At 38.9% G+C, this 11,893-nt stretch overlaps 1 protein-coding gene across 1 annotated transcript in view; it reads right to left on the minus strand.

Annotated features, from left to right (window-relative positions):
- LOC104959850 (extracellular matrix protein FRAS1-like) overlaps nucleotides 1-11,893 on the minus strand; it is a gene marked incomplete at its 3' end in the record, with an annotated part of 87,829 nt that overhangs the window by 4,952 nt on the left and 70,984 nt on the right. Inside the window, exons 3-7 of the mRNA XM_010787761.1 lie at nucleotides 7,658-7,765; nucleotides 5,004-5,096; nucleotides 3,869-4,028; nucleotides 907-1,040; nucleotides 160-243 (exon numbers count right to left, since the gene is read on the minus strand). Of these exons, the coding sequence (XP_010786063.1) occupies nucleotides 160-243; nucleotides 907-1,040; nucleotides 3,869-4,028; nucleotides 5,004-5,096; nucleotides 7,658-7,765 (579 nt within the window). The remainder of the gene's footprint in view (nucleotides 1-159; nucleotides 244-906; nucleotides 1,041-3,868; nucleotides 4,029-5,003; nucleotides 5,097-7,657; nucleotides 7,766-11,893) is intronic.

Below are 11,893 nucleotides of genomic sequence, written 5' to 3' on the forward strand. Positions count from 1 at the left end.
AACACACACACACACACACACACACACACACACACACACACACACACACACACACACACACACACACACACACACACACACACACACACACAATGGCTTTTCTGAAGGCACAAAGCTACACAATAACACACACTAATGCAATGACTCAAAGGTGGTTACCTGGTGCTGTTTACCAGCAGACAGACAGGGATTGGACACACATTGAGGACAGCAGCGGCCTGGCTGGATCACCAGGTTCTCATGCTGAAGGCAGAGAAAAAGCAGTCAGACAAAAACAGGCCCTACAATAATGAATCCACTTTTAGTTGTATCACATACAGCACTATAAGCATTGGCATGTCTGTAAGGAAGCCTGGTAAATGCAATCCGACCAAGAGTTACGTAAGATAAGTTTCATCATGAGATATGTGTTTGACCCAGTTTAGCACATAGTCTGGAAACAGTCTGCTGGGCTGCTGAGAAATACATATTCCCACCACTCTTACACAATATACCTTAACCTGTGTAGGGAGGAGTTAAAACAATTTTGTACACTAAAAAGTGATGTACACAGCAGAGACAGTATGGTAGTCAAAATCAATTACATTTTTTTCGGGGTCATGCTGATTTTCTTTGTTTAAATATTGAACTTTATTCAAATGAATAAAATCCGAGTGCACTGGAATAAAAACAAATCAAGAGGTGGTTTGTATTTTTAAATCATCATTTCGAGCAATCTAGCAACAAAGCAACCTACAGTATAGGGGATGCGGTGGAATATCTGAGCTTTATAGATGGCTTCTGTTCCTGTTCAATGGATAAATAAATGATGTCTTGGAAAACAAGTATTATCTTTTATTCTGTCTAAGAATTTCAGGGCAAAAAAAGAAAAATAAGAAATAAATTGGGTGTTATATTTCAACTCACCGGTTTGCAGGCCACTTGCTGACACTCTGCTACCGAACACCGGACTTCCCCGTTGCTGCAGACACATCTGGAGCAGAGGCTTGGCTTCCACTCTTCACCGTCTCTGTATGCAGTGCCTTGCCAGGAGCAAGATTCTGAAACACACACACACGCACGCACGCACACACGCACGCACACACACACACACACACACACGCACACACACACACACACACACACACACACACACACACACACAAAAATAGACACAGAATGAGTAAACAGTGCAAATGGGTGTCAGGTAATGAGCTGTCTGTTGGAGCATTGTTTGCCCTGAAACGCACTGATTTACAGTGTGGGGGGAAAAAAGACGTCGCTAATTAGCTGCTAACTGTTTGGATGCATCATAGCAGCTCCGAGATGTCATTAGAGTCAAGTTTTTAGCTTTCAGCTCAACACAAGGCTGACTGCATTCCTAAATAGTCTTATTTAAAAACTGAACTATTTAAGAGGTTAGTAAACTCAAATAATAAAGAATCATCAAACTTTTAAGATATGAGGAAAAGAACAACGTAAAAAACCTAGAACAGTATTTATTTATTAGAGTATGCAGTGGTTGATTTGATGAGCATTGTTTGGAAAATCACTAAATGATCATCTGCAATAATGTGTGATGAGAATTCACCATCTTTAACACATTTTCATTACATTAACATTTCATACTCATGTTATCTTTATTTCTAGTGGAATCATTTACATTTTCATTGCAGTGGTGTGCAGATGGATGCACCAAACAGTTTGGACTCTATCAAATAAACATGGTTTTATGAAGCAATAAGTGTAGGAAATAAAGGAAGAAAAATGTTGCCCAGTAATTGCAACAATTAATTTCCACAGACAAATTGTATTTATTTGTTTAAAGATAGAGTCAAACACTCTGGAGTGGTTGGATTAAAAGGGTCAAGATTTGCTAAAAGGAGTAGCATCAGCAAAACCCATTTAAGGGTAGCTGAATGTGAAGTGGGAGCAGAGCTCATCTTTATCGAAAGAGGAAGTGGGCTAACCCGAGGCAGAGTGCTGCTCTGTAGGACAGTCTGCTGCCTCACACTCACACTCAGGTTTCCTGTGAGAGTGTGTGAAGGCAGTCCACAGGCCAAGCCATTGAGTGTGTCACTATCTTTATGTATGTGCTTTTTTTTGTACTCGGTTATTGGGTTTGCAGAGTTGTTTATGCTTCGTACTATTTGCAAGGCTTTCTTCAACCGACAGCAGCAAGTGACAGTAGGAACTGCCACTGTAAATATGTGGTGCTATTCATCCTGTCGTGAAGCAGGGAATAATTGACAAATAGGATGGCTGAGAAGAGAAAATCTCCCAGCAACAACAAATCTGTCAAAAGTGGAAAATGGAATCCAATTTCATCTAGTCAGAGAAGTTTTGTAAAACTTCAAGTTTTTATTACATTTGCAGTATTTGCAGTGCACACATTTTTAAAGAGCCTGTATTGTGTTTTATGGGGTTCTCTTTCCTGTAGTGTGTTATATAGGTTGTTGTGCATGTGAATGGTCTGCAAAGATTAAAATCCCAAAGTTCCCTCCAGAGAGAGTATCTGTCCCACACAATACCCCCCTGCCTGAAACTCCAATGGAATCCTTTATTTACTTCCGTAACATAGTGAAATCACTGTGTAACACTCGCAACAGTAGAGGCACGAAATACAAATATGAACCGGAAAATGAGCTGTCAGACAGACAAATGCTGTTGGAACTGAAGACAACAAATAAGCAAACATGGCTGTTGCGAAGAGGATGTATTTTGTTGTTTGAAAATGGCTGCATAGTACATCCAAAACTCCAACAAGCACTTCAACGCACCACACAGTTTTTTAAAACCTTCTCTTAACTGCCGTAAAAGTCAACACTGTAACCTTGATTGACTATCTGGAGTACATTTACAGTAAATATGTACATTTACATTTACATTATTAATCGCAAAAGGGCTTTATCATTCAAAATGTTCATGACTTTCTAAATACTTAATTTCATTGTTTTCTTTTGCTGTTTTAATTCATACTTTATAAAAATAAATATGTATTGGTGTCCTCGAGGATCCCAGAACTCTAAATTCCACCATGGCTGTTTTATAAGACAAACCTATTTAATTATTGCCATGGGCCCTAATACAAAGTATCACAAAGTATCGGGGGTAGGGGCACTGTCAGTCGTTTTCAAGGAGTCAGGCACAGATTTACATTTGGGCTCTGTCTATTATCTTTTTATACAATATGGAAATTGACCAAACTGTTTTATTTCAGAGTGACTGTGGCTCATGACGTTAAATGTGTCCTCCACCATTAGGTGGATACTTGCTTATATGCTATGTAAGTGTGTACGATTGTCGATTGCCTTTGATGAAAAGGTGGCTTCGTATTAATGTGTTTGAATGGATGGATGCTGACTTGGATACGCTTTAAAGGGTTGCAAAGAGTTGAAAAGTGCTATGTGAATGCTATAATTACCATTAGCATAATGTTTGTTGGAGAAAAAGTTTAAAGAGGACTTATTATGCTAATTTCCAGGTTCATATTTGTATTGCGTGTCTCTACTGCGACATGTTTACATGCTTTAATACTCACAAAGGTCTTTATTTTTCTCATACTGCCTGTGCTGCAGCACCCCTTTTCACCCTCTGTCTGAAACCAGAGCCCAGACTGCAGTTCTGTTGTGATTGGTCAACAGCTTAGAGATTTTAGCCTTTGCATACCATTTACATGAACAAAAACCTTTATAACAGACTACAGGTAAGGGAAAACCCAAAAGCGCATTATAGGGGCTCTTTAACTTTACGCTGATGATGATGTTTCCTGATGACATTCGGTAGTCCTTGTATTTGAAATCAGTTGGGCGGATGATATTCATGTGCAGACCATAACAAACAGTGGCTGTAAATCTTTATGTGCAAAAGAGCCTGACACCACCCTTACCTCCATTGCGGCCACACTTGGGGCAGCATTCTCCAGCTGGGGTGAACGGGCTCTGGTCCGAGGGACAGCTGAGAGGTGAGCAGGGGTGAGGGGTGCAGGACACACTACCTCTGGAGCAGACACATGCTGTACAGGGCGAGGGACTCCACTGGCTGTCATGCTGTGGGAAACACACAGAGATACACAGTGTCACACAGAAATACAACTTGAAGGGGGGAAAAGAGCGAAAGGAAGCAGAGACAGTGGGATGAGGAAAGCTGTTTTTCTCTTTGTGGACAAGACAACTTTGTTAGCCTAAGCCTGAGTGACAAACAAGAGAACCGAGTCACTGAGTCTATGGGAAGAGAGAAGGAGCGTGGAGTAAAAGGGTGAATGAAGATAAGGAGAAACACTGTGAGAGGACACTTCCTTCACTAATGTGTGTAAGAATGCCCTGTAACGATGTGTTTTGACTTTTGCTGCTACAGTACATACAGTATCTGTTCATTATTTCAATCAGTGTATACTACTAGTGCCTCTGGTCAGTGTGTGTTGTATAAAACCATGAGGTCTATTCTGTGAATGACAGATGTGAATTGATGGAATATATACTTACACAACCATCCCAGGGGAGTTAATTAGAGTACTTCATTGTTTTTCACTCTAAATTAGATATCAGAGGTGAGGATCTGACTTTACTCATTTTCTAAGGCGTCAGACTGTGCAGTAACACATTCTTCCGTCTGCATTAAATAAATCATAAGCATGAATTTTAATGGAGAATTGATTGAAATGATTTTTCCACACTGGAAAGAAGAGAACAGATGTCGGTGGTAAACAACAAGCAACATATTTGTTATGCTTTATGGGTCTTTTTATGGTTTTGGCATACAGCCAATAGGCTTTTGTCTACATAAATATTGAAATCCATCAAAATATGCTAAATTCACAACTGCAGTTCAGGGTAATGATTTGGAGCCAGTTTTTATGTTCTCAAACTCATACTTTTAAATACTCTGATACACTCAAATATCAGAAATTGGCTAATGATAGAATAGAAACCCCAAATATTCAAGCCTTGCATAAAAACATGCATCAGCTTTTGACATTTTTTTAGAGAAGAGTCTTTTTTCTGCCCTGGGTAACTTTCACTTACTGCATAAATGACTCCTTCGTACTGGCAGGAGCCCTGGGACGAGGAGATGCACTCCGGACAGCACTGGTTGGCAGGGATCCTCAAACGCTCGCCCTTTAGAAAAGACATACACAATGAAAAACATAAAGATGGCAAAAATGACAAATACACACAAATTCAAACAGATGAAGGTCCCTTTAACTAGCCTGAATAGAAAACGCAATTACAGTCTCTCCATTTCCATGGAAACTAACCGACATGTGACACAAATAGCACAACAGAACAGAGAATAATACAAATTTGAAGATTGGATCGGGCGTACGCAGTGTGTGTAGAATACATTGTGAGCGTGTGGAGTCGTTACAATACATATTACAATACTGATTCAACAGACATTTCTTTATCCTTGCTGCCTTACCGCCCCGAATAGAATCCAAATGTGGAAACGAGCAAGCGGGAAATCAGCGGGGGGCCATGCGCAGAGCGGGTAAATAGTTTAGGTGCCGTTTATTTGTGAATAGAAATGATGTGGAATGGGAAAAGAAGGAGGGGAGGAAACAATTTGTATAAGGTGATAACCCCCAAAGGAGCTTTAGAGAATGTAATGTGTCAGTCTAAAAAACTGAATGAACACCGAAGGGACAGCAAATCTGCAGCGTGAGACAAATGACATGTGAACACGCAGAAGAATGGCAACTAAATATATAAAAGTAGAACAAATAATAAAGTGCAGCCTATAACAGTTCTGACAGACAGAGGGTTTACATTATTCTTTCAGCTCCCTAGATCACCTACATTCAGAAACAATTTGAAGAAAAACAAGACCATCCACTGTATTTTAACAACATCTGCAAAACTATCCATCATAAAAGCCACTTCGTGCCGATAAATGAAACAGGGATAATTTTGAAGCTCTTGTGCTCATTTGTAATTTCCTCTACTATTCGTTTAAGTCCCTCTTGCTTTTTTCTTTCTGCTTCCTCTAATTCAATTACCAAAATATGATCGTAGCACATGCATTTGACCCAATTTCAGATTGTACTAACACAAGTAAAGGGGGATAGATGCTTACAAAATCAGGACTAAAGTTACATGTTCCATGTTTATTTTTTAATTGAATTACATTTTCTGAATTTGCCTACATTAATTGTATTGCTGCTGGTGCCATTTATGGTTTATATAAAAACAATACAATTGAAAGTGTTGTAGAACATATTAAGATGTGTGTGTGTGTGAGGTGAGAGCAAACAAAAAAAGCAATGTAAGTTTGTAGATACACAGACAGATGATAAAAACCGTAATACTTTTTTATCCCGGTGTAGGTGAGAGAGAGTCACATTTTAAGAGCTTTTTAAATAGATGGATCACACAGCTGGGCGAGCATGATGACAATTTCGTAATTAACATTGGATTGCTAGCCAGCAGAGTGGAATACATTAGACATTGATTGTTGCCTTAGCTCAGGTTTGGGATTGGATTTGATGGTGTCACCGCAGGCTTTGACGTTTAAATCACATTCAAGAAGCACAGGGAGGAACAGCCGGATAGTCAAATTGAAGAAGAGCTTTGAAAATATGTCCCTGTAAATTCAAATGAGCCAGTAAAAAAGCTAGGCAGGAACAGTTTCCAAACAGTTGTCATCGTAGCAAATTACATTTGCTGACTTCACTGCACAATAGTAATTTCATTGATTCTTGTTGTAAGGGCAGCTCACAAAGACGAGTGATTACCAAGAGACCTTCACTGCAGGTGAAATAGAGAAAGGAAGATTAGAAAGAAGGGAATCAGAATATTCAAGGCCATACTGTTTTTTTATTGAGTGTTTTATTCCGGTGCTGTCCTGTGGTTTATTTAAGTTATTTTACATTTTCTAGGAATATCTTTCTCAACTTCTAACAATGGGAGTGGTTCAGCATTTCTAACCGCACAAAATACACAGTGGTAGGTATGTTAACTTATTTCCATATGCTTTCACTCTTTTTTGTCCAATTCCAAAAAAATTAAATCAAATCAACCTTTGTACTACTTTTGCACGTTGTAAAACCAACAAAAAAGAACGAATCGAAAGCTTAAAAATAAGAGACTTACGCTGAAGCACAGACAGTGCTATAGGATTTTATGTTTTAGCAGGAAACCCTCTGTGTCCTGTGCTGACTTTTGCTAGCTTTTTTTTAGCCTATTGTGCTAACTCTTTTAGCGTTTTTTAACGTTTTGTGAAAGTGACCATCCGTCTTTTCTTAACTTAAATCTAAACTTTGTGAGCTGCTAAAATAACAGTTAAGCTAACACATAAGTTTACACTAGCAATAACTAGCAATAACAGTTTTGTATTGCTATTTTTGATACATTAATCCAAATAAAAATAATATTATTGCATTTCAACATAGAGGTTGAAGGGTAGAACCTTATGAACGTTAATGATGTGATAGATGTTATTGTATCTAAGGAGACATTAGCCTATCTGACGTTTAGCTAAACCTGTCTAAGCAGACTGCTTAAATCACATATAAAACTATATTTTTACTTTATAGTAATCATACCATTACTATATCATTTGAGCTGACAAGACAAAAGCAGGTTTACCTCTTATTTTTCTGTTGAAGAATGTAGGCTCGAATAAACCACCCTTACTGTTAAAAAATGATATCTTGCTTCTTCTCCTATAAAAGTCTTACCCTCTGGATATCACACTCTGGGTTTGGACAGTAGGTGGGCCTGCAGATGGCCACGTCGCTGTAGCAAGTACACTCCTGACACGACTGAGGCCTCCATGATGTGTTGTTCTGCGAAGACAAAACAAGAAAACCGACATGAAACATAACCAAGGGCAGGCTTGATTCATCGCCGCAATAATCTCTCTCTTATGCTTCATTATCATATCCAATATGGTCCTTAGTGCCATGTACATTTTTGAATTCATTTATTTTAAGCTCCAACCACCGGAATTTGTTATGATAGTCAAGAAAACTCTCCTGGTGAATTCTATTCAAATTCCAACAACATTTACCCCTCCCTCATCAACCTTGAAGTTTAGCCTCAGTAGGGTGGTCCTTCAAATTGAAAGTCGGAAAGTCTAAGCTCCAACCCCCAGAATGCATTCACCGTGGCTGCCACACCAGCAGCCACGGTGCTGCAACTGAGGCTAAACTTCAAGGTTGATGAGGGAGGGAAATTCCCCAGGAGAGTTTTCTTGACTAATAGAATGAATTCTGTGGGTTGGAGCTTAGACTTTCCGACTTTACATTTTAAGGACCACCCTAATATCCAAGCACACCTATATGTCATTTTAATGTTGACAACAGAGTCAAATGACAGTTAACATAAAGACCCCTGCGTGCATTTTAATATGATTGATGTTTTTTTTCTTACTTGCATATAATGTGAGTTAACAAGTTAAGTCTTAAGTAATTCAACATAAGTCTATTTTTTCCCCTTCTAAAACCTCTGATGATTTCTCTCCACTTGACAATGTAGAACAGACAAAAGTTTCATATTCAATTGAATCAAAACTGCTTCCACACATTGCATCAGTTTGTAGGTCCATAATAAAGGAATAAGGTTTTTCTGCTCTAGTTTACAAAATGTGACTACCACCAAAAAAATGTACACTTAAACTCTTATCATCCTCTTTACCTAAGGCTGTTAAGCGCTGATGGAATACAGTTGCAGGTGGAGTGAAACTGCTTCGGTTTTGAGTAAAACCCTTAAGCACCAACTACACAATGAAAAAGGGCAAAACAGGCAGAAAATCTCAAGATCACTTCGCTGCACCCTTGAATCTGCATGGTATTTGTCAATAACTCATAACACAGAGCTGAAAATGTCTTATGGCTAGCTTTAAGCCAACACTAAATCAATATTTCATCCTGCATATGCTCAGATATATCATCTTACAGGTCATAAATCTGTTTTAGCCAGATGATTAATTACCCACTCATGACAGCAATATCCACGTGCAGCTGTGCCTATGAGTGGACACATCGAAGCAGGGGGTATCCGTTAAATGAGGAGTATTTGCTCCATTTGAGACGGAAACCAAAGCAGACAACTTTAAGGACAGGAAACTTTGGCGTTAAATTTGCTAATAGTGCCGTGATTACCCAAGAGGCTTTAAAAGGGTAAACAAGACACCCGATGTTGTTGGATCTATGTATGTTTCCTGGCTGTGCATCTGGGTCCTAAACTTGCTAAAAATAATGATATAGGGAGGCTGTGGGGCAGTGATCTAGTGTGTCGGTGTTGGGATCAGGGGAGCACAGGTTCAAACCCCGCTGCAGTCAGCATGTCGTTGTGTCCAAGACACTTAACCCCAAATTGCTCCTGTGGGGATTGCCCACAGTATTGAGTCGCTTTGGATAGAAGCGTCTAACATGTAATGTAATGTACAGGGTTCATACACCTTTTCACCAATGACTTCTCAATGACCTTTACCTAATTTTCCATGACCAAAAAAAATGACCACTGAAAATGGTTTATTTTAACATGGAACAGGAAAATCAGGTCTGCATATGAAACATGTTGTGCCTATCTAAAACAAATCAAATAGTCGGCTTACTAGCTTCTACACGCTTAAAGCAACTGTAGTCAGGGATGCAAACTCATCAGGTATGAAAAAGGTGACAAGGATCCGAGCCCCCGGCTCCCCCACCCCACGGAATATCGGCTTTAAAATGAGGAATAACAGAGGATTTTAGCAGTCAGAACAACTAAAGCAGCAGTGTTAACAATAACAGAAACGCCAAAGAGTCACATCTAATAGAAATATATATAAGCATTTATTTTAATTGTGTAGCAGTCAGTTTATAATTTTGGCAGCACTGTTGAGCATTTTGAAAATGTATTTTCATGCCTCTGTGCAAGGCTTAGTCTTTTTATCTGTATAGCCACTGGTGTAAAGTAACTAAGTTCATAAACTCAACAAGTACTATATGTGGGTACAATTTTGAGATACTTGTACTTTATTTAAGTATTTCAATGTTTTGCTACTTTGAACTTCTACTCCACTACAGTTCAGACTGAGGTACATGGTGTACTTCTACTCCACTACATGTATCCAATACCTTTAGTTACTTACAGATGTGGATGAATGATGTCAAATATAATCAAGTGTTAAATCAGACTTTAGTTCCACCTGGAGTAAATCCACAAGCTACCCTTTAGTATACAAATTAATTCAAACTAGCTGCACCTTTACCAGCTTTGAGAACACCTTAATCAATCATTATAAAACATATATATATTATTCTGAAATGGACCAATCTACACAATGACTACTTTTACTGTCGCTACTTTCACTATATTTTTATGAGAATACTTTTCTACTTTTACTTGAGGAACATTTTGAATGCAGGACTTTTACTGTAATAGAGTATTCTCTCTGGTTCTTCTACTTTTACTCAAGTACAAGATCTGAGTACTTCTACTTTTATTAAGTACAAGATCTGAGTACTTCTACTAAAGTACAAGATCTGATTACTTCTACTTTTACTCAAACACAAGATCTGAGTACTTCTACTAAAGTACAATATCTGAGTACTTCTACTTTTACTCAAGTACAAGATCTGAGTACATCTACTAAAGTACAAGATCTGAGTACTTCTACTTTTACTCTAGTACAATATCTATACTTATACCACCTCTGTTTATAGCCTATGAAAAAAACTATTAGAAAACGTAGGCTAAAGCTAACGTTAGCAGATAGTGACAATGTATGCTAGCTAGTGTTAGAAATTAAAATCAATGTTGATATGGCGTAATTTGAATTAAATACACTATTTGATTTAAATCAGTTTTATTCTGAAAAACCGGAAGTTCTCACTATTAGCTTAACACTTTTATTCTGAAAATTCGTCACTTCCGGTTAGCATTTAGCATCTGGCGGAATCATACGATTTCAAACCTTGAACCAAGGTGAAATGACATGTGATGTTGTACACTGAGCACACTGGGATTAGCACAAAATGATTGACGCTGATAATGTGTGAGCAGGAATGGTTTAAATAACCACAGAAACGCCAGGAAATGATAATTAGCTACAGAAAAGGCAGAATGCAATTGACCGCCCCCCCGACACGCCGCAATAGAAAACTCAGATGAAACAGGAAGAGCAAGCCAAGATTGATCTCTTCGACCTCCCTGCCTGAACTGACCGGTCCCCCCCCCCCCGAATGTGGAGAGCGCCTCCCTATCGCACTTTCATTTGACAACCACGCATCTTTTTGATAATGCTTTCACTTTATAAGCTTCTTGCCTCTTTTTCAGTCCTCTCCTGCCTCAGGGTTCTAAATTGCTTCATAGTATGCTACAGCCCTAAAGGCCACCCTCCCCCTCAACGAGTCCTTAAAAGCAACTTCCAGGAAAGACACCTGTAATAAATGTTAGAAAATGAATGAAGACCTAGATTTTTCAAAAATATACAGAATATACACCTACAGTGACAATCTGCCGTCGTTTTTGTAGAAATGTTTCACTTCCGCATAAAAACAGCCGGCACTTGACTCCCGCCGTGTGACGTAACATGGGGGACAAGAGGAAAAGCGCGTGTACGTATAATAACATGGATTCCCATGCAGGTGTCGACACAGAAGACGAAGAAGTTGAAACATGATATCGATGCATATGACGACCATACCTTATAATTATGACCCCTGCTAGGCTCAGAACCAGGAGCAGCCAGATTAAGAAAATAACGCCATTGAGAGAAATTGAGCTGTGTGTGAGAAACCAGTTGATGAACTGGCGGTGCACGTTTTGAGTGACGGCGGTTAGCTACAGAATGTTAGCTAACGTCACACATCACAACATTGTAAAGTTAGCTATCATATATCAGGGACCTATAACTAAAGTAGACATGATAATATATAACGTTACTGCAGACTGTGATACTGACCTACAGAAACTAATGCGCAAGT

Source organism: Notothenia coriiceps, unplaced genomic scaffold (assembly GCF_000735185.1).
Source record: "Notothenia coriiceps isolate Sejong01 unplaced genomic scaffold, NC01 NC01_scaffold00031147, whole genome shotgun sequence".
NCBI classification, from domain to species: Eukaryota; Metazoa; Chordata; class Actinopteri; order Perciformes; family Nototheniidae; genus Notothenia; species Notothenia coriiceps.